The sequence below is a fragment of the Vulpes lagopus genome, chromosome 4, assembly GCF_018345385.1.
Source record: "Vulpes lagopus strain Blue_001 chromosome 4, ASM1834538v1, whole genome shotgun sequence".
NCBI classification, from domain to species: Eukaryota; Metazoa; Chordata; class Mammalia; order Carnivora; family Canidae; genus Vulpes; species Vulpes lagopus.
In genome coordinates, this window is record NC_054827.1 from 18,550,818 (window position 1) to 18,571,332 (window position 20,515).

At 43.0% G+C, this 20,515-nt stretch overlaps 2 protein-coding genes across 6 annotated transcripts in view; one reads left to right on the forward strand and one right to left on the reverse strand.

The window, feature by feature from the left end:
• The window catches only part of MTUS1 (microtubule associated scaffold protein 1), a 168,044-nt gene extending 155,964 nt beyond the window's left edge, over positions 1–12,080 (forward strand). For 4 of the 5 annotated variants that reach the window (XM_041753067.1, XM_041753068.1, XM_041753071.1 and 1 more), the window contains 7 exons: positions 451–665; positions 1,386–1,491; positions 2,558–2,631; positions 2,777–2,872; positions 5,540–5,656; positions 9,114–9,211; positions 9,778–12,080. In XM_041753067.1, the coding sequence (XP_041609001.1) occupies positions 451–665; positions 1,386–1,491; positions 2,558–2,631; positions 2,777–2,872; positions 5,540–5,656; positions 9,114–9,211; positions 9,778–9,991 (920 nt within the window). In that variant the 3' untranslated portion in view covers positions 9,992–12,080. The remainder of the gene's footprint in view (positions 1–450; positions 666–1,385; positions 1,492–2,557; positions 2,632–2,776; positions 2,873–5,539; positions 5,657–9,113; positions 9,212–9,777) is intronic. The other variant, XM_041753070.1, reaches the window with a different exon arrangement.
• Positions 12,081–12,502: 422 nt separating this feature from the next.
• Positions 12,503–20,515, reverse strand: part of PDGFRL (platelet derived growth factor receptor like) — a 66,281-nt gene continuing 58,268 nt past the window's right edge. The window contains exons 4-6 of the mRNA XM_041753073.1: positions 18,542–18,835; positions 14,483–14,622; positions 12,503–13,172 (exon numbers count right to left, since the gene is read on the reverse strand). Coding sequence (XP_041609007.1) covers positions 12,984–13,172; positions 14,483–14,622; positions 18,542–18,835 — 623 coding nt within the window. The 3' untranslated portion in view covers positions 12,503–12,983. The remainder of the gene's footprint in view (positions 13,173–14,482; positions 14,623–18,541; positions 18,836–20,515) is intronic.

Genomic DNA, 20,515 nt, shown 5'->3' on the forward strand with positions numbered 1-20,515 from the left:
TTCGTGTCTTAGCTTCTCCCTTCAGGCTCTTCAGCCTTAGAGACGCCTCAGCCAGTCAGAGCCTCCCCTCCTTATGGCCCCTGCACTGATCGGTCAACACACAAAGGGTGCTTCTCCCTTGGAAACCTGGTTCTTTTCAAGTACTAATGTTACTACTTGCTAGATGGTTGTGTGTTAGGCGGGGTGAGGGGGTCGAAAAGGGGTATTGGTTTTGGTTTTTATTTTGTGGTTATGGGGCTTTTATTTTGCTGCCAGTGACCATTTCTTCTTGTTCCTATTTATCGTTCACTTTTATACCATTATATTTGAAAATCTGGTCAAGAGACAACAAAGTATGCAGAGTACTGTGCTAATGTTTCCAGAGTCCTCACAGCTATGTGAGAATGTGGTGAATTTAGGATATTCAGCAGATGAATTTTTTTTTTTTTTTGCCTTTTTCCTCTCTTTTAGTCACTGCTTCATCTACCTGTGAGAAATTAGAAAAAGCCAAGAATGAGTTGCAAATAGCTTATGAAGGATTTGTCCAGAAGCTGAACCAGCAGCACCAGACCGATCTATCAGAGCTAGAGAATCGGCTTAAAGAATTTTACACCGGGGAATGTGAAAAGTTCCAGAATATTTATATTGAAGAAGCAGAGAAGTATAAAACTCAATTGCAAGAGCAGGTCTGTGCCTTTGGAGTCTGATCATGTCCTTGGTCATGACTATTTGAATTCCAATTGTTTGACGAAGAACTTCCTTTGAACTTCTTTTTATTTAAATAAGCGAAAAGAGGTTTTTCGATTTTTTTCTTAGGATCAAAGCAATGTTGAATGAAAGAAGGAAAGAAAAAAAGAAAAGTTAAAAAAAAAAACCTTCCTTACTACCTGGAAGTAATCCCTTTTGATGTTATACTGCTACATGATTGGTTTGCATTTCTTCTTTTTTAAACTGACACTTAATAACCCATATTTTTCACTTAATAGTATATCATAAGCTTCTCTTTAATTTTCTCACTTCCTTTTAAAATCAGTTCTCCATTTAGTAAGTATTTACTGAGTGCATACTATATGCTGGGCACGTGCCAGGGACTGCAGATATGAAGACCAGTATGACAGGCATGGATCTTCTGTGGTCCTATCACCGTGAAACATATCCTCATTAATTATGATGAACTTGGCCTTTTGCATCAGTGAACTCTGGAGAACCTGTGTGTTTGTGTTCCTGAGCGGGGAGAGTGGAGAATTGGGAGTGACAGATCCAGCTTAGGTTGTTCTATCCATATTGTCAGGCAGCCTTTTAACTTGAACGCAAGTTTATGTGTCAAGTGTCCTAATACTGCTGCTTATTATTCAACTTAAGACTTTTAATTTTACTGGTAAACTATTTTTTTTTTTCGCTTCTAGTTCGACAACTTAAATGCTGCCCATGAAACTTCTAAGTTGGAGATTGAAGCTAGCCACTCAGAGAAGATTGAATTACTAAAGAAGGCCTATGAAACCTCCCTTTCAGGCAAGAATTCTTTTTTTTTTAAAATAGAATCAGATCTAATGGAACAGCATGATATGTTTTAAAATGGAAATGATTCATAACTTTCCCTTCCAGAGAATACCCTGTGGTATTCAGTTGGGAATGTTTTTGCTTTCTTTTTGCATTGTTCATTGTAAGCAGATGCCCTTTCCCCCTTCGGATGCAAATAATAGTTTGTCACAAATGCCTTTTAAGATGTGAGACTAACTTTTATAGAACATAAAGGTCTTTTTGGCAGTGGTTGTTCTTTACCACTTGAAGTTGCGGGAGGTTGAAAGTGTTAGTTTATATCCTGGACATGGTAAAGGACCCATGCTAAGCAACACTTGCTTGCCAATAGTCTTGCACAACAGACAATGCTGTGAAAAGAACATGGCACTTGCTGAGTTAAGAAATAATTTTTTAAAAAATTATTTTATCATGATTAGAAAGATTGAAGTAGAAGGAATAGAAGGAGCCACTTCTTTAAGAACACAGAGGGTAGTAGAAGTTATTACACTTAGCTCTGCTTGTCCCATGGAAGAAGCCTGTAGACACGGGGTAAGAACTGGCTGGCCTGCCTTTGGCAAAGTCTTTTCTCATCAGAAAAATAGAGTTGTCACATGAAGTCAGAGATGATAATATGTAAAAGTGACTGGCCCAGGGTAGATATTTAGTAAACATTGTCATTCTTCCTTCCTGCTAGAATTGGGTTCAACTTTAGACTTGTGTTTGATTCATGAAGAGCAAATGGAAAAGTGCACAGGAACTCAAGTGCAGGAGTGTGAAGGCCAGTGTTTGAGGCCCACACACCTGAGATGGACATTCTGTATCCTGTGGCCTCTGGGCCTCTGTGCTCTCCATCATGAAATGGAAGTATCTGTGTTCCTCCCATCATAGGGCTAATTGGAGAATAGCTAGCTTAATTCATTTAAAAGCATTTTACAAATATAAAGTAACATAGTTATACGGCCTCATAATCAACTCTTAGATCTCCGTGCTTTAACAACTATAGAATACAATGATCTCATAGGATGTCATTGCCTCCAAAAAAATCCCTTCTTTCCAGAAATCAAGAAAAGCCATGAAATGGAAAAGAAATCACTTGAGGATATGCTTCACGAAAAGCAGGAATCGCTGGAGGTCGGTAAATCTTATTTACACCTGCTTCCCCAAAATACCCTCATTCCTGAAGTTTGTGTGGTTTGGGCAGTGTTTCTGTGTACATTTGCTATGTTTCTGGTCTCTGCCTGTTAACTTGTGCTCCACATTTCATTGTTTGTTTTAGAAACAAATCAATGATCTGAAGAGTGAAAATGATGCTTTAAATGAAAAGTTGAAATCAGAAGAACAAAAAAGACTATCAAGAGAGAAAGCAAATTTAGTAAGTTGTGTGTGCTTCTCCATCACTACCGAGTTTTCTTCTGCTCAGCTGCCTTGGAGGGTCAATTAAGTGTTCAGTAGCTAGAGAAATGATATGGGTTTGGGGTCCTTTTCATATTTTACAGAATGATTTTTTAAACTGGCTTCTTTGTTTACTGGTGTCTTTTTAGAAAGCCTCAGAACTGACATACAGATGAAGCTCAGTACATTGCAAGTGGCCTAAGCTGATAGCCACAGGAAAACAAGAAAACTGACAATGAGAGTTAGGGTATCATGGGAAAACTACACTTTTTTTTTTTTTTTTAACTAACTGGTATATTGAGATATAATTGACATATCAGGACATTCACCTCTTTAGATTTGCAGTTCTGGTTCACAAGCTGTGCATCAGTCACCTGTTATCTACTTTCAAAACATTTTGCCATCCCCAAAAGAAAACCTGTACCCCTTCCTCTCCACACCCCATGTACCCCCTGCCCCCAGCTCTAGGGAACCACCAGTCTACTTTCTATCTCCATGGATTTGCCTATTCTAGACATTTCATACAAATAGAATCCTGCTCTGTGTGGCCTTTTTGTCTGGCTTCTTTCACTCAGCTTATGTTCTCTAGGTTGATGCATATTGTAATATGTGTAGGCACTGTGTTCCTATTTATGTCTGAACAGTATGTCCTATGGATAATCCTCACTTTTGAAAAAGTACAAATTTATCTCATAAGCTCAACTTTCTCTTGCAACTTGTATCCTTACTCCCCCGCCCCCACCTTACTTTTGAGAAAAAAAAAATTCTTTTCTGTTTCTATCTCCACCACCATTTCCATTCCATATATTTGTACATGGAACTGCAGAAGCAAAGTTATTTTGCCACTTAAAATCTGCCAGCTTGAAAAGTACGTGTGTATGGGTTCTCAGTGAAATCTTTTGCTGATGTCTTTGGAGGACACCCTCTAGACACTTGAATACAATTAGATGAGATCATCTCCAGTGAAACTTCAAAGCTATTTATTCTGGAAGATTCTTAGACAAAGCAGCGATTTAAAAAAAAAAGAATCTCTAGACTTACATGCAGGGTGTAAACCTTCAAGTGGTTCCAGAAGCAGATTTTAAAGAGCTTCCTGGAACTGCAGCAGCTTTTGAAAATGAACGGAAACAGATTGAGGAAAGCAGGGTTACCTGATGCCTGACCTCTGTGGGAGCACATCTGAGGCAGGCACAGGCTGGCTGGGAAGTCGGCAGAGCTGCTGTGGGGACAGGGCTGTGAATGCCCCACTATTAAAAATGGATGGATGGGGATCCCTGGGTGGCGCAGCGGTTTAGCGCCTGCCTTTGGCCCAGGGCGTGATCCTGGAGACCTGGGATCGAATCCCACATCGGGCTCCCGGGCATGGAGCCTGCTTCTTCCTCTGCTTATGTCTCTGCCTCTCTCTGTCTATCACGAATAAATAAATAAAAAACCTTTAAAAAAAAAATAAAGAGCAACTTGTTTATAAAAAAAAAAAAAAATGGATGGATGGAGTGATTATTCTGTCCCCTTTTAACAAAAACAAGATGGGATTTGCTACCTCTGGGGAGGGCGGAACACCATATGTAAAAGGATGGCAGTACTTGAGACCTCTGAAATTTGGGAACGAGCCCTGGGTTTGCAGGCTTGGGTGTTATGCCTGCTCTGGCACTTTCTGGCTCTGGCATGTTCCCAGATCTGGGTGTCTGAGTTGTGGAACTCACTATCTCCCGTGAAGTGAGGGGTTTGAATAAGTAATCTGCGAGGACCCATTCCCTGATCTTCCTTAAGGATTGATCCGGAGCATTAACCACTGATAGTTTGGATGATCAACACTATTGATAGTGTTGGATGATCAATAACTCTACTAGCAGGATAGTTTGGATGATCAACACTATTGACACTTGTCTGAGAAAATCCCTATTAAACAGCTGATCAGTAGATCTGATGCTATCAATTTGTATGTTTTGAATGGTTCACTTGGATTTCCATAAATAAAACAAGGAGTCAGGATTGCACCCTGGTGGTGTGCTCCAAGAGGATGTCTCCCCTTATGTGGTGTTTATTTTGGACAGAATTTTCACAGTGCATGTGCTCTATGCCATATAGGGGTCAGGTCACAGAATAAAAAAGAAGTATAGGCCAGGCCAATATAGTCCTATCGTAATAAAAGTCCCAAAGACACAGGACATTATTGTCATTTTGTTGTTTTGCAGAGCACCCTATAAATGGACTGCCTTTTCATTCCTGATCAGTTACTGACTTTGTTGAGAGAGAACAATTATTCCCTTTTTCCCTCCAAACACCAGTAAAGGACTTGTAATAGCTTCATCTCTAGCCAAAGTTGTTTTGTATTGTAAGCAATGGGTTTTTTTCTCTTCCAGTAAAGTACTTGGTACGACCAATATTTTTCCATGGTAAGTTCTGATGAATGAGTGAAATGTTTGTTTTCAAAGATGATATGTTTAATTTCATTCCTATAACCAAAGCCTTTGAGATTACAGTTCTTAACCCTTTTTTCTACTTCTTTCTCTGAAGCTGCTGTAAGAAAGTCTCTTGCTATTTGTTTGCCCAATTTCTAAATCTAATCAAATACACTTTCTATTAAGAATTTAACAACATGTGTTAAACAATCAGTCAGAGCTGTGTTCTGTTGTGTCTGTTCCAGAAGAACCCTCAGCTCATGTATCTGGAGCAAGAGTTAGAAAGCCTGAAAGCCGTGCTGGAGATCAAGAATGAGAAACTACATCAACAGGACATCAAGTTAATGAAAATGGAGAAACTGGTATGTTTCTTTCAGAGTTTTACCCAATAGAACAATGTCTGTGGCATAGGAACTGAGCTCTGAACTAGAACTGTGGAGTCGTTTTAACTGCTGCTTAAAGATACTTGGAAATGTGCAGACAGTAGAAGAGGTTACATTTTCTTCTGTGGGTTTGCTTGAGGCTTATCTGTTGCTGCCTTCTGGAACATTTTTTTCAAGAAACATATAAAGCAGCATTTGGGTCCTTGGAAAAATCACAACAAACTAATTAGGCTTCTGTTTCAGGCATCTGTGAATCTTGACCCATCTAGGAAGAATTTTAAAATCATGTAAAAATCAGTACTTGAATATATCACCAACTCTAGGCTGGTGTCTGTATGCCCAAAGCAGTTGAATATGTAAGCTAACCACCTTAGGGCAATTCAACTTTCTTTCTAAATTCTTTTTATTTTTTTTTTAATTTTTATTTATTTATGATAGTCACAGAGAGAGAGAGAGAGAGAGAGAGAGAGAGGCAGAGACACAGGCAGAGGGAGAAGCAGGCTCTATGCACCGGGAGCCCGATGTGGGATTCGATCCCAGGTCTCCAGGATCGCGCCCTGGGCCAAAGGCACGCGCCGAACCGCTGCGCCACTCAGGGATCCCCTCTTTCTAAATTCTTAATCTCTCTTGTGAAGTAGAATGTGATAGAAGAGTCGTGCTCTCAGAAAATTAATCTGGTTGGATAAATGCAAACATTATGAAAAATATGAATGAAGCTGAGTTTGAGGCCCCTAGGCCAGAGCACTGATGTCAACCCATGACAAGTCTCCCCGGAAGTCCGTGCTCGCCCAGCCCTGGAACACAGCTGCTGGTAGCCAGGAGTCTCACCAAGTGGGCAGGGTTTGACAAGGCAGCCTCAGTGATCCCAGCCATTGCTGTACTTTGCTCTTGACTGTGCCAGCTGCCTCACGGTGCTTGTCCCTTGTCCTCTGTCCCCTAGTTATGAGTGATTCATTATTGAGTACTGAGTGCCTCGTTCAAGCTCAAACCAGCTCTGGACAACAGGGAGTCTAGAGGCAACTCTTTGTTTACTTTTTTGTTTGTTCGGGTTTTGGCGTTTGGTTTGGGTCAGTTTTCTTCTAGAGACACCATTACCTCACTGTGGAGGGGAAGGTAAAGGTGAAGCCCCCATCTGGATATATGAGTGCTTTGAATTGCCAGGAAGTTTTGATTTTTCTTTTAAGGGAAGGAAAGAAGAACCCTTAGGATTTATTAACATGCCTAATCTAGTGTAGACACCAGTTCCTGCCAAAGGGCATCCTGTAACATCAAGCCTGATACCTCAGCTAACGTGGCGCTCACTGGTGATACAGTTAACCTGGTTAATAATTTGTTGCCCCATATGCCATTCATGCATCCAAACTTTTTGAAATACCATATACATGAAGAACAGTCTCTGCTATAAAATTACCAAGACATTATAATTTTTGTTGATCCATAAATATTTTTGTTTCTTGCCATGTCCAAGAGGTTATCATGGTATTAGCATTGCATGCACATATGCAGAAGAATGAGTTGATTGATAAAGTAGTCACGGGTTTACCTGTTGGTAGGTATACCTCAGTGAATGTTACTGTGGGCTAGGTTTCAGACCCCACAATGCCAGTATTGCAATAAAGTGAGGCAAATGCACTTTTTGGTTTCCCAGTGCATATAAAAGTCTATTAAGTGTACAATAGCTTTATATGTAAAAACAAACAAAAAAACCTCAATGCACATACTTTAGATAAAAAGTGCTATCTAAGCTTTCAGTGAGTTGTAATCAGTATTCACTGTAATCACAAGTCATCATAGCAAATGTAATAATACTGAAAACGTTTGAAATATTTCCAGAATTATCAAAATGTCAGAGACCTTGAAGAGAACAAATGTTATTGGAAAAATTGTGCCAGTAGACTTCCTTGACACAAGATTGCCACAGATCTTTGATTTGTAAACAAACAAACAAACAAATAAATAAATAAATAAATAAAATAAACAATATCTGCAAAGCACAAGGAAGTGAAATATGATAAAATGAAGTATGCTTGTATTTGTAAACTCTAAGCCTCTGTAGAAATAAGGCTCGTAGAAAGCAAGGAGGCTTTCTCAGCACAAAAATTTTGGTATGAAGACTAGCTTTGCCAGTGGTCAGCTGTGTGGCATCACTGGGGCTAGTCTCTTCTATAAAAAGAAGAATTGGATGAGATGATACTATCAGGCCAGTCCCTGCCCAGTCTCTCATTCCAAATCTCACCACCTCATGTTTTATCTTGAATTCCTTTGTGATGACTGGGAGTTCCAAGGCTCCCTTTTTTTCTTACATTGTCTCATTTGGGGGAAATTTATTCCACCTGACGGGCTTGTCCCGAGCATTTTCTGGATCATAGGAAATGGTAAGAACACCAGGACTCCCAACCAAAAGTCATAATCAGAGCAGACGAGTCATACGCTGTAGAGACAGGGATTAGAATTAATTCTGTCAGAGCTGTGATGTCACTACCAAAGCAAGTAATAACAGCTTACCTTGAGAAAGTCATGGGATGTAATCACCTCTTTGTCACGTTAAGCAATTAGATGTCTTCTGGGATTATATCTTTTAATCTCTCCCCTGATCAATTTGTTTTCCTTGAAAGCTTAGCCTGGGTAGGCCAGCAGGAGAACAAATGTCTCTTCACTGAACCGAAGAGGGAGGCTCTCTCTGATGCCCCTCTTCCCGGTTGGTGCCCTACAGAGCTTTGAGAATCAGCACTTTGTGCGGCCACCCCAAGGTAAAGGCTCCAGAGAACCTGGAAACCATGTGGAGGGCCACAGTAGACATTGCCAAGAACTGTTAACTGCTGGCCTGCTAGGAATTTTCTTCGAACATGGGAATTTTTTTTTCTCCCGAATTTACTGTAGGAAGCTGTAGTGCAGGCGAGATGCTGTTCTCCTTTTACCACCTTGAAACTGAAAGAGGTGCACAGCCCCCAGTGCTGCCCAGGGCAGAGCACCGATTCTCAGGGGTGGTTCTAAAACAATGTGACCCGGAACAAATCCATTCCCCCTGGGTGTCTCAGTGGCCTGGCATACATTTTTTTAAAAATCTGTTTCCAGGGATGGCTCAGTGGTTGAGCATCTGCCTTTGGCTCAGGGCATGATCCTGGGGTTCTGGGATCAAGTCCTGTATCCTGCTTCCTGCAGGGAGCCTGCTTCTCCCTCTGCCTATGTCTCTGCGTCTCTTTGTGTCCCTCATGAATAAATAAAATCTTTTAAAAAATAAAAAATAACTTAAAATAATAAAAATATATCCCTAGATGCTCTGTGTTGCTGCTTTAATTCTTCTTGAATGCAGATACTTCAGTCTATTACTAAACCTACCTTAATTAAATCTGCCAGTGCTCTGGGGTGAGGAATGTGCTGAAGGGAGTGGCTTTATTTTTAACCTATAAACATTGGCATTCTCGTTTACACCAAGGTGGACAACAACACCGTGCTGGTTGACAAACTGAAGCGATTCCAGCAGGAGAATGAGGAATTAAAAGCTCGGATGGACAAGCACATGGCAATTTCAAGGTAAAAAAGAAAAAAGAAAAAACAAAACAAAAAACAAAACGGTCCTGCGTTTCCTGAGCTCCTCCCTTCCTTGAGCGACAAGTGTTGCTCTCTCAACCTTACTCCAGCGATGCACCTCTGCAAGTGGGACTGAAGCATGTGGTTGAACAAGTGCTCACGGCCCCATGGAAAATTAGATGGGAACACTTTTAGTGCATTTGCCACCACAGTGTGGGCCACTGCGGTCCCTGGCTTATTGATCCTGAGCGTCCTTTTGGGGAAGGAGCATCCCAAGTCCAAATAAGAAACAGCCCCAGATATAAGAGAGTCAGAAGACATGGAGAAAGGCTGTGGGAGGGTCACCCAGCCAACCATGACCCCCTCCCCAGCCTGCCCCCCTACAATGGTACTTTACCTTTGGCTCAGGTTCAGGTTCCTGGTGTGTGGCCAGCAGCCACACCCCCTTGCCCAGCAGTTCTGTGCAGGGCTCCCCTTTTGTTCCCAAGGGCTTGTTTCGGGGGCTCAAATTTTAAATGCTAAGCATTTTTTTCAAGTGCCCTTTTTTTTTTTTTTTTTTTGTCTTCAAGGCAACTGTCCACTGAGCAGGCCGTTCTGCAGGAGTCTCTGGAGAAGGAGTCCAAAGTCAACAAGAGACTGTCCATGGAGAACGAGGAGCTGCTGTGGAAGCTGCATAATGGGGATCTGTGCAGCCCCAAGCGGTCCCCCACGTCTGCCGCTGTCCCCTTCCAGTCCCCAAGGAACTCCGGCTCCTTCCCCAGCCCCAGCATCTCACCCAGATGACGCTTTCTGGAAACCAGGAGACTGTCCGAAAGCATCTGTACAGGTCTGCGGGACTGACCCTCACCATGCTCATGGGAGCAAGAGCTACAGTGATGGACGTGTGATGCCCACGCTGGGACTGGAGGGTCGCCACCCCCGAGGCTCCATAGGAGACTGGAATGCTGCAGGAAGACTTGCACCCAGCCCAAGAGCCTCCTCCCCAAAGATCTCCGAACGGATCTACATGGACACCGTTGCACAAAGCACTTAAAGAATGAGAGGGTCTTGTTCATTGCCTTTTTCACCTAAGCATAAGGGGAAAAAACTCTCAGGGGCCTGTTAAGATTTATAACCTTTATAATGTTCGTCACCACAGACACCTTCTTGTGATTTTTACTTTGGTCTGACTGGGGATGTATGAATGAGATGGATGCCCGGAGTGTCGTGTGTCTGATGCTGTCTCCTTTGCTGTGTACTCAAAGTCAAACGCATATATCTGGGTATGTACTAATCAAATAATAGCGTACGCATTTCTGCAAAAGCCATAGAAGGAGGAGCAATAGTTGCTTGGATCAAGATTCTCTAGCACCAAATCGGCTCAAGCCCTTGACAGTGGGGAGCAGTAATGACAGGAAAGGCTTTGACTTGTCCACGTCTACACAGTTCTGTATCCTTCTGGAGTAACTTGGCAGTGTTTCGGTGTTGAACCATGTCAGTTGATGCTACTTAGATTTTTTTTTCTGTAGATTTGTAACGTACCCATGTGAACCTAACTTGAGTCTACAATCTATTTTCTCAGGCTATGAGCAAATATAGAACCCTAACTTTTCTAAAAATCTGTATAAAGAAAAAGGGCAGCACCAGTGGATTTGCTTCTGCCTTACTTTGATCTATGCCCACAGATTGAAACTATCTGCTCTCCCATCATCCTCATTCCCCCCCCTTCCTCTTCTCCACACCTCCTTCCCCACCACCCCACCTCTCACCAGAGCCACAAAGGCAAACCTTCTACCTCCTACCTACTTTTCTCTGGGACAAGGAATATGCTTTTCCAGAGCCAGCTCATCATCAAAGTGCCAAAACCACTTTCCAAACAAACCAAGGCCTGGCTCTCATAGAACACATTTTGGGAAACCCTAGAGAGGATGAAGAATAAGTCATTAGCTATGGTAGGATTCCATGCTTACTGATGCGTAGGAACAGCCTGTTTCAGGCAGTGATACAGTATTTAAAAAATAAAATAAAAAATTGGGGGGTGGCAGAGGAAGATAATGCTAAGTTTCCATGTACCCTTTGAGGAATCCTGCCATGAGAGTAGCAGAATAGTCAATGAATGGAAAATCTGTAGTATACACAGCTCTGAGTTATATTTCAGTTTCTTTTCAGAACTTATTACCTCCCCCAGTTCTAATACTTTGGAGGGAAGTAGAAGGAAGAATTGTGGCTTTATCTCCTTCTCCCTGCAAGTCAGTATTTACTAACCTGTGTTGCTGAGGTCCAGTGGCTGTACAAGTGACCCCTATAGTGTAGTAACAGTCGGGATACTAGAGGTGGATATTTGAGTCCTCATTTACACACACACACTACATAGCGAACTGATATTCATGGTGCATGGTGGGATGCATGGTGGTTTTATTAGTGATTGTGTCTGAAGCCTTGAACCTCCAACAGCTTCTTATGTATATAACCTTCTATGTTTGCTTCTGATAAATGGGAATCTGGGTTCACTGCCGCCTCCTGGAATATCTCTCTGCCTGCCCTTCTGGGTTGTTTTCAATGCCATTAGCCAAAGTTGGGTTTGCCATCTCCTACACATGGGAAATCTTGTGCTGTTCCTTGCTGTCCTCCATACTGTTTAGGTGTCTGGGGAAATCAATCTCACACAATTAGTACAAAATGTCTTCAGAAAATGGGAGACAACAGGAGAGTAGATAGGAAACGAGACTGAGAACTTTAAGATTTTTTTCCAAACCAAATGTTTTTCACGTAGGATGCAAAATGTTGGCACGTCATAAAAATATGGATGTGTAAACTAGTTGTGCTCAGTTTGTAGTGATGGAAAATGTATTTTACTTTGATCAAATAAATAATGCTGGAATATTCAATATAAGAACCGCAACCTCTGACCTACTCCACCCTCCAAAGAACCCAATTTTTCACCCTTCTCAAGACCCAGGTGACCATTTGTTTCCCAGGAGCTTCCAATGCAATGACCAAATTGGTCACAGGCTGAAATCTGGCTCTGAGAGCCAGACTTACAGGTAAGTTTCTTTGAATTCTAAGCTGTGTGTATTGGAGAAATTTTGACTGATCTTAACAATTTTGCTGTATAAGGTAAGAAAATGGGAAGAGCTAAGCTCTAAATATTTTTGAAGATGGTAAAAAAGCCTAAATGAGGTTGAATCCTCCTTGATCTAGAAATCTATCTTGTACTGAAAATCTTTCAAAACACATACTCTAGAATGACCCATCTAGAGCTAGTACTTTGGAGTGCAGCAGCTGAAAAAAGCAAATTAACGTCATTTTTTTTTGATAACTTTATATGCAATATGATACATAGTTGAACCATGTACTGTTCCATTTTTAGATCCTCATGTATTATGGTTGTGTTATCAAATAGTATCTTAAGTATTGACCCAGGCATGCTGCCAACAAGTCCTTCTGGGTGTACTTCCTAAACAAATACTTGGCTCATTTTATATTTTTTATAAAAACTTGCTCATTTAATAGAGTTTTAATTTTATCAATGCTTTTTTATTATAAAAAAGTAGAAAATGCATGTACATAGGTAAGCAATCAGAATACATGCTTTCTGTCAGAGGAGTTAACACTTCTATTATTAGACCGAGTGACTTCCTTTTAGTTTGGATGTCTGGGTCTGACTCACAGGGCCGGGGGTGGGGTTTGGCACTTGACATCAGCCTCTGGCAAAGCATGAGTCGAAAGAACCCCAAAGCGGGTCATGTATATACGAATGAACTTTCCATCAATTCATTATACTTCATTTTCCAAGTCAGGAAAACTCAACAGTGGTGGCAACTGTAGTCTCCCCTTGGAGATTCTGAGCAGTGCAAATATAGTATCCTACATCAGTGGTCTCCAAATCTTCGATTGTCATGACGCTCTGGGAGATTCTTGTGGTGTGCCCCAGGCCTCTATGGATCAGCCGCCAAGTGTCTTGAATTGTCACAGGCCTTTCATCCTGTTGAATGACACCCCCATGCGCTGAAGCACAAGCAACAAGCTGCTATAAACAGCTCCCATTCACCCAACACCGTTGGGTGTTCTTTTCAAAGTGTAAAATACGTACTTAGACTATTTGGTATGTGTAGCACACGGGAGCTTTTATGCTGTATAAACATTATACTGTTTGGCACGTTCTTTCTGCTCTTCAGTAAATGGCTACTTAATACAAAATTTATTCTTTTGGAACCCCAAGAATGTGGAACTGGTATTAGGCAAAAAAAAAATTGGAAAAAGTTTCCACTGCTCTCTTCTTTACATTGCTCACTCAATAGTTCTTAGTCTCAGAATTTAAAGCCAAATGTGAATGAATAAGAGCTCCTAACTATTCAGATTTGAGGGAGGGAGAAGTAGAATTAGTCAAATATGCCAAAGGGCTCCAGTGGGGAGAAAAGTTGTACCGAGGATAGGTAACATGATGCCCTCGATGACATAACTCCCTATTTCTAGAAAGTAAGATGGTCACTTTTAAGATGCTTCATCCAACTTTGGTAATAAGAATGTAGTGTGTTCTGGTTTAGTTTAACATAACTGTAATATTACCAATGTTAATAAATACCCTTTCTGCTCATTAAAAAAAAAAAATCTGTTGAGCATCATTGATGTCTTTGAAGTGTGGCAACACTTCCTTTACCAGGAAACTACTTTTCTCTGGGGAGAGTTATTTTCCACCAATCATAGCCCATAAGCCAGAAGTATATTGGCTACTGAGTCTGTCTTGGGAGGCCAAATCTCTTCTGGCAATGAAGAAATTATTCCATGTTGGTAGCAAAGCTGTTTATTTTAGTGAGCAAAACAGGCACAGAGGCTAAATGGGTAGTTATTGCTCTTTGGAAAGTCTATTTTAAAATTATCTCTGGCCTCATAGCACCTTTTTGCCATGGCCTAGGCTTATATGCCCACTTGGTGGATGTCCTCACCACAGGGCACAGTTTGTATGGGGAGAGCACTCTGCTGGAAACTAATTGGCCTCCAATCGACCCAGCATTGGGGGTGGGGAAAGAGGGAGGCCCCATCCTTGCTTAAAGGTTATGAAGAAAACCTATAGAGAGAGTATGCTGAAGTGCCTAATGGAATCCACTTTTTCCCTGTCCTTTAAAAAAAAAAAAAAAAAAGATACTTTTAAATATACTGAAATCTCTTAGAAAACCAATAAGCCTGCACTTCTACCATAGTTTCACACATTTCTCACACTTCTTAAGTTCCTATCTCTTCACTTAGGGGTGAGGATGGGGGACAAAACTGTGAATGGAAAGAGCCCACCCTTACCTTCTGTCCTGGATAGATCCACCTGAATTCCACCTCAACGTCAGGTTCCCCTAGGACAGTGCAGAGAACACTGAGGTCATCCCCACTTCTCACTTTGTTTGAGGATGCCAAGATGGTTGTTGATGGAGGGCCTCTGGGAACTGAAAGAAAGGAGACAGGGAAAGTGAGATGGAATCCATGAGTTTGTCTCTAATGGAAAAAAATCTTGAGACCTGCTCAGTTCTTTGAAAGGAACTGTAACATTTCTGCCTGCCTTCCAGCTTTCCCAGCCAGCTTCAGGCCTAGGCTATCCCACCACTTCTGGTTTCCTTGGATGCCACCTCTCTACCTTGATGGTCCAGGATGGGGTACTCATCCAGGACTCCTGGGCCCCGCCATTATATTTACACTAGGAGAGGAGGCTGACAGTTCTGGCAATAAGAGAAATAAGAAACATGAGAAGACAGTGTGGGGGAAAGAGCAAGCAGACTGTCAGGAAGGGGCAGGCTGGGAGGAGGGCAGCTGAAGGGGTGAAAAACAGACCAGTGTGGGGCTGCCCATCCTCAGAAGGAAGAGGAGAATGTCTGAATCTGAGGAAAAACGTTTGCAGGAAGGGCACGAATACTAAATCTGTTCATAGTACCTTTACTTCACAGCACTGCAGAAACGTTTCTTCACTAGGGGTTCGTTCCCCCAGGACATTTTGATGGCAGCCTCGAGCAAGGCAATGGATTAGGAGCTGGGACTGTAGCAGTAAACAACATAGACGTGGTCTCTGAGCCCTTGGGAGCCTCTAGTCGTGGTTTGGGGAAGGCAGACACTGAGCAAGTAATTGTGCAGTAAATGTAAAACTTGAGCTGTATTATGAATATGGAGAAGCCCAGTATGTTCTAGAAGTTCAGAGCAGTCTGAAAAGCAAGGAAGGCCTCCATGATTGGGAGAGCAGTGTTTGGACTAAAACCTGAAGGGTGAGCCTAACAGGTCTCCCTAACAGAGGGAGAAGGTAGGAGGCAGCCACAGCCTGGGAATCACAGCATGCAGAGCCTCCAAGGTGAGGATGAAAGCCAGGTGGGCTGCAGGGCAGGGAGGAGGAGGAGCGCAGAGGCTGGTCCAGCAAGCACTTGAGTCCACAAGCAAGATTCTGACTAGAGGCCTGAGAAAAGCAGGAACCTACTAAATGGCTTTAATTTTAATTCTAATCAGGTACAATGCGGAGGACAGAGAGAAATGGGGAAATCAATTGAAAAGATAGTTAATACAACTAATACAGTCCCAGGAGCAGATGATGACAGTTTGAACTTTTTTTGCAGTAAGGATGGGGAGAAATAGGGCATGAAAAGTAAGATGTGAAAAGGATTTGATGGAAGAAGTGAAAAGGACTGGGAGGGAGGAGACAGGACTGTCAGGGTGACTCCCAGTCTTGGGCCAGCACATGGGTGACTAGTGCTATTGCTATATCTGGGAAAACTGAAGAGCCAGGTCCTGGAGGAAGACTCAGTTTGAGGCAGGGCCCATGAAGCAACCAAGTGCAGATACCAGATGGGGGGTTGGACACCAGAAGCTGGCACTCCCAGAGCTGGGCCACACACACTCGGGAGCTACCGATGAGCAGACATGAAGCAGAGTGTGGGTATGGCCGAGGCTGGCCAGGAGGAGAATAGGCATGAGGAAGAAGAGTGTCTCGTGGACCTCCAACATTCACAAGCTGGGGAGAAGCAAAACGCTGACAAATGAGAATGTGAAAAGTCAGGGGAAAGGAAAACTTGAAGCCAGGGAAGAGGCATTTCACATAGGTGTCGTGTAATCTAATAGGATGAAGACGGACACTTATCTACTGGATTTAATAGCCTGTGAGTTCCAAGGCCCTGAGCAAGAGCTGCTTTGGTGGGACACAGGGTTGAGAGATGAGGAGAGTGTAGGAGGGAAGGAAACATGGAGAATGGGGAGCACCCTCTCAGGGCATTTGGCTGTGATGGGATAAAGAGAAGACCTTAGTGGATGGCTGACGATGGTCAAGGAGGGTGTAGACTTACTTGGTGGTGGCACGTTGGGGGCCATTGCCTGCTAAATCAATAAAGAGTCCAAATTCTCATTTTGGAGAACCATTTGTTCTTGGGACCACTCATGCCTCTTCAGGGCTGCTCAAGCAGCAGGATTGCACACACAGACCACCCACCTTGGTCAAAGAAGAGTTCTTGGGGGAAAAGTACATGAAAAGGAACCATTTCTTCAACTCACCTACAGGGGCTATGGGCAGGGGGTGCTTTCTGCCCTGGAAGTCAGGAGAGGGAACCCCCAAAAAATCAGTTGTTAAGGGGGCAACATGTTATCCTGCAGTAGGAAACTCTTTGCTGGCTGCCCCTGTGCCACCAGGGCAGGGACAGGGGACCTAGATTGTGTCTCTGCTGTAAGTTTCTCATTCTGACATGTTCCAGAGTTAGGGGAACAGAAGGACATAGAGACGTCAGGGGCTATATACTTTCTGAGACGACACCACACCATGGAGCAAAGAGTACATGTGAACAGCAGGGCCTTCAGCAGAGGACCCAAAAGGAGAATGGGGTTGAATCCGACAAAGGCATATGCACGACAGGGGCTGCTTAGGGGTGAATTCCTTATCCATGGCAAGATATTGGAGCCACCATCTGTCCCATTGGGTTCAAGGATAAGCCAGGTCAGTAAATACTACCAAGAGACAACTGCCTCTGGACTGCAGCCTCTCTCCTTCTACCCCCTCCACCACTACAACCCCCCCACCCTGCACCGACTCCGAGATGCTGGAGTCACCAGTACTGCCTGCATGCAGGTGAACAGAGCAGAAGCAGACTTCATGTCAAATGTAGGGTTAAAGATTTTAAATGAACAGTGTTAGAAACTGGAATGAGACTGTCTTACTAATCAAAGTGCCTGTTGAATGTTGAATTGGACTGAGATCATTAAGGGACCCACGTCCCTTAGGAAAGTGGGTTTCAATATGGCAGAGTTGAAGAAGAGGAGAAAGATGTATTTCATATATGAATGAACTCACTGAGTCAAAACTCACTATAATCACTCAAAAAATAGTTCCATTTTTACCAGAGAGATTTGAGCATACTTAAGTTGTGTCAAGAAGTGGGAAATGAGGCCAACTGGAAGAGACTGAACTTACCCATCCATAGCATTTGCCAGTAGCTCTTAGCACGGGAAAGGCTAGAATCATGTTCTTCAGGGTGGTATTTCCATGGACAGTGGGAGGACAACAGATGGGCAAGGAATTGAGGGCACTGACAGAAAGCATAGCAATGTCAAGGCCTGCACCCCAAGCTGGAAGGGCAGGAAGGGCAGGAGGGCACTGGGAAATGTGGGGAGGAGGGTAGAGGTGAGGACAGGCCCAGCAGAGTCACTGATGACTGAGCAACGATCTGAGCAGGCATGAGGCCGTGTGTGAACTGGACGTCTGACTCAGCGAGTGACTATCCAGTTAGAGCAGCTGTGGCTGAGGACAGGCTGAAGTTGCAGCTGAAGGAGGGGTTCCCGAGGTGGAAGGGATGAAGTGGTCAGTGAAGCAGGCGCGATGAACTCCAAGTGGATGTTGACATCACCCAGAAAGTGAAGTGACAAGGAGGACAACAAGCGAACAAAGGCAGTGACTGGAAAGGAGAAGAGAAAGGTGGTGAAGCCATGAGACTCAGAGTAGCAGAGGTTCCTAACAGAGGATGGGAGGGCGAGGGTGAGGAAGTGAGAATGGGCACAAGAAAAACTTGACCTTGAGTTGGGGAGGGATGGTGCCCTTAGGAGACCATGGATTTTGGTTACAACAAAGAGGATGCTCTCATCAGAGAGGATGTTCTAAGAGGTTGGAAATACTGGAGAATTGCTGATCCATCACACAGAGGTAGCACCAGAGTGAATAGTGGATGAAGGGAGTCGAGGCATGTTGGGTCAGGTCACAGGCAATTCTAGAAATGGCGGTAGAGCAGAGGAGCCTTTAAGAACAGCATTCTGTGCCTCCTAATTTCCATCCACAGTTGGGAACAGCAGTACATGATACTGACCAGCCGGAAGAGACTAAAGTCTACGTACTGGTAGGAGCAGGCTCACCTTCCACGTAGAGCAGCTGGTACTTGACTGAGATCTGAGACTTGCCCCCAGCCTCCGCCTTGCAGTAGAGCACCCCCTGGTGGTCGGAACGAGGTTGCAGATACACGAAGCCTCTCTTCACATCATAAACAATGTCTGTCCCATTGACTGGGATTTCCTTGGCTGGGAACTCCCTGTGGAGGGTGACTTTGGCTGACAGGACAGTCACCCGACAAGGAACCACAGCCTGCCTGTCCGGGTTCAGGTAGACAACATCAAAGTAACTGGGAGAAGGTACAAAGAGTTCTCCTTTCTCTGCAAAGGGAAAGATAGAGATTTATTTATTCTGGAGAAACAAGAGTACTTTAAGGATTTTTACATTCTAAGGGCACAAAAAGGGCAATGCCAATATACTCCGATACTAAGTCTTTATGCATAGAAAAAGCTATTTTTTTAATGCTTCCCCCACCGCCTTTTTTTTTTATAAAACAGATTTTACTTCCCATCTCCTTAAAGGAAACAAAGAGGTTTGAGATCAAGCCCAAATCAGGCCCATGAATTACCCCACTGAGGAAGCAGGGAAGGAGACTGATGTCTTTAGGAGGTTAAGAGAAAATTTAAAACTCTTGAACAATCTGCTGTGAGTCTGGAGACGTTAGCCCCAGAGCACATGCTCCGTAATGGCCCAGTGGGAATGGTTCCCAGCCCAGCAGAACCTCTGAGAGGCCCAGCCCAGCAAGAGTGCTGGTATCCTCATATATCCTTACAACCCAGAGGACCTCATTTCCTGCCAAGGTCAGTGAAAAGAGAATCAAGTAAGGACAGCCAGTTCACTAGTCTCAGGTTCTGAGCTCTGCTTGTCTAACTCTAGGCTGGGGAATTCAGTCCATTTCTTATATCTTCCTGTTTCCTCTGAAATCACTCTCCCTGTACTTTAAATTCTGATGATGGCATTTGGTCTTACAGAAATGAGAGAAACAAGGACCAGCTTGCCCATACATTTATTCCTGAGGAGAGTCAAGGGACTGTGGGTTAGGGTTTTGTTTTTGGCATGGCACATTAAATCCTTTGTTTTCTGGCTGATTCTGTGAGGCAATATTATAGTTCTTGCTAAGAGAAATCTTTGAACGTAATCATACTCCAACATTTATTAAGTTGTTCCCTGTTTTTCCCTCTCAACGTTCCTGAAACAAATAATTATTCTTGGCTCTCTCCTCCACTAGCCCTCATTGTGTCAGTTATATGATATTTTAGGTTGGGGACAGAATTCCTAGACACAACATCAAATGTCTTCATGGGTCAAGAGTTCTTTGGCTATGAGTGCCAAGTTCAATGACAGGGAAGTCTTTCCCTGGCTCTGAGATGGAGAAGGAATTGAAATAGGTCATGGCTCAGTGAATCTCCATCTTTATAAGGCTCTATGTCACACTGAGTGATTTGTGCCACTTTCATGATAAATTGGCTGAAAGTTAAGGGGCACTTTGGTCAATGTTGTATCTAAAACCCATGTGTTCACACAGAGTAAGTCTATATCCTTGGATGTATCAACATAATCTCTGTGCTTCTACATCCCATTTGCACAGAGAAGAATCTGGAGTAGTAAAGATAGCTTTTGAGCAAAAGCACTTGTGGAATTTCTGATTGTGAGATTTAGAAGCGACATTTATTTTAAGGTTTTATAGAGGGAACTGAACCAGTAAACAAAGCCAGGAAAATAAGTGAATAATCCGAATCCCAGAATATAAAAATATGATCTTGTACTATAAAACAGTCTCTGATTAAGGAGGGCACATATGATGTGATGAGCACTGGGTGTTATACTATATACTGGCAAATTGAATTTAAATACAGAAAAAAAATATCTGAAAGAAGTGACCACACCAGTTGCTTTAACAGAAAAAAAGACATATTTGTAATTAGCAGATTCCATCAACCACCAACAAAAACTTTGCTGAAGTTCATCTAAAAAGTTTTAGATGACATATGACCCCTGCA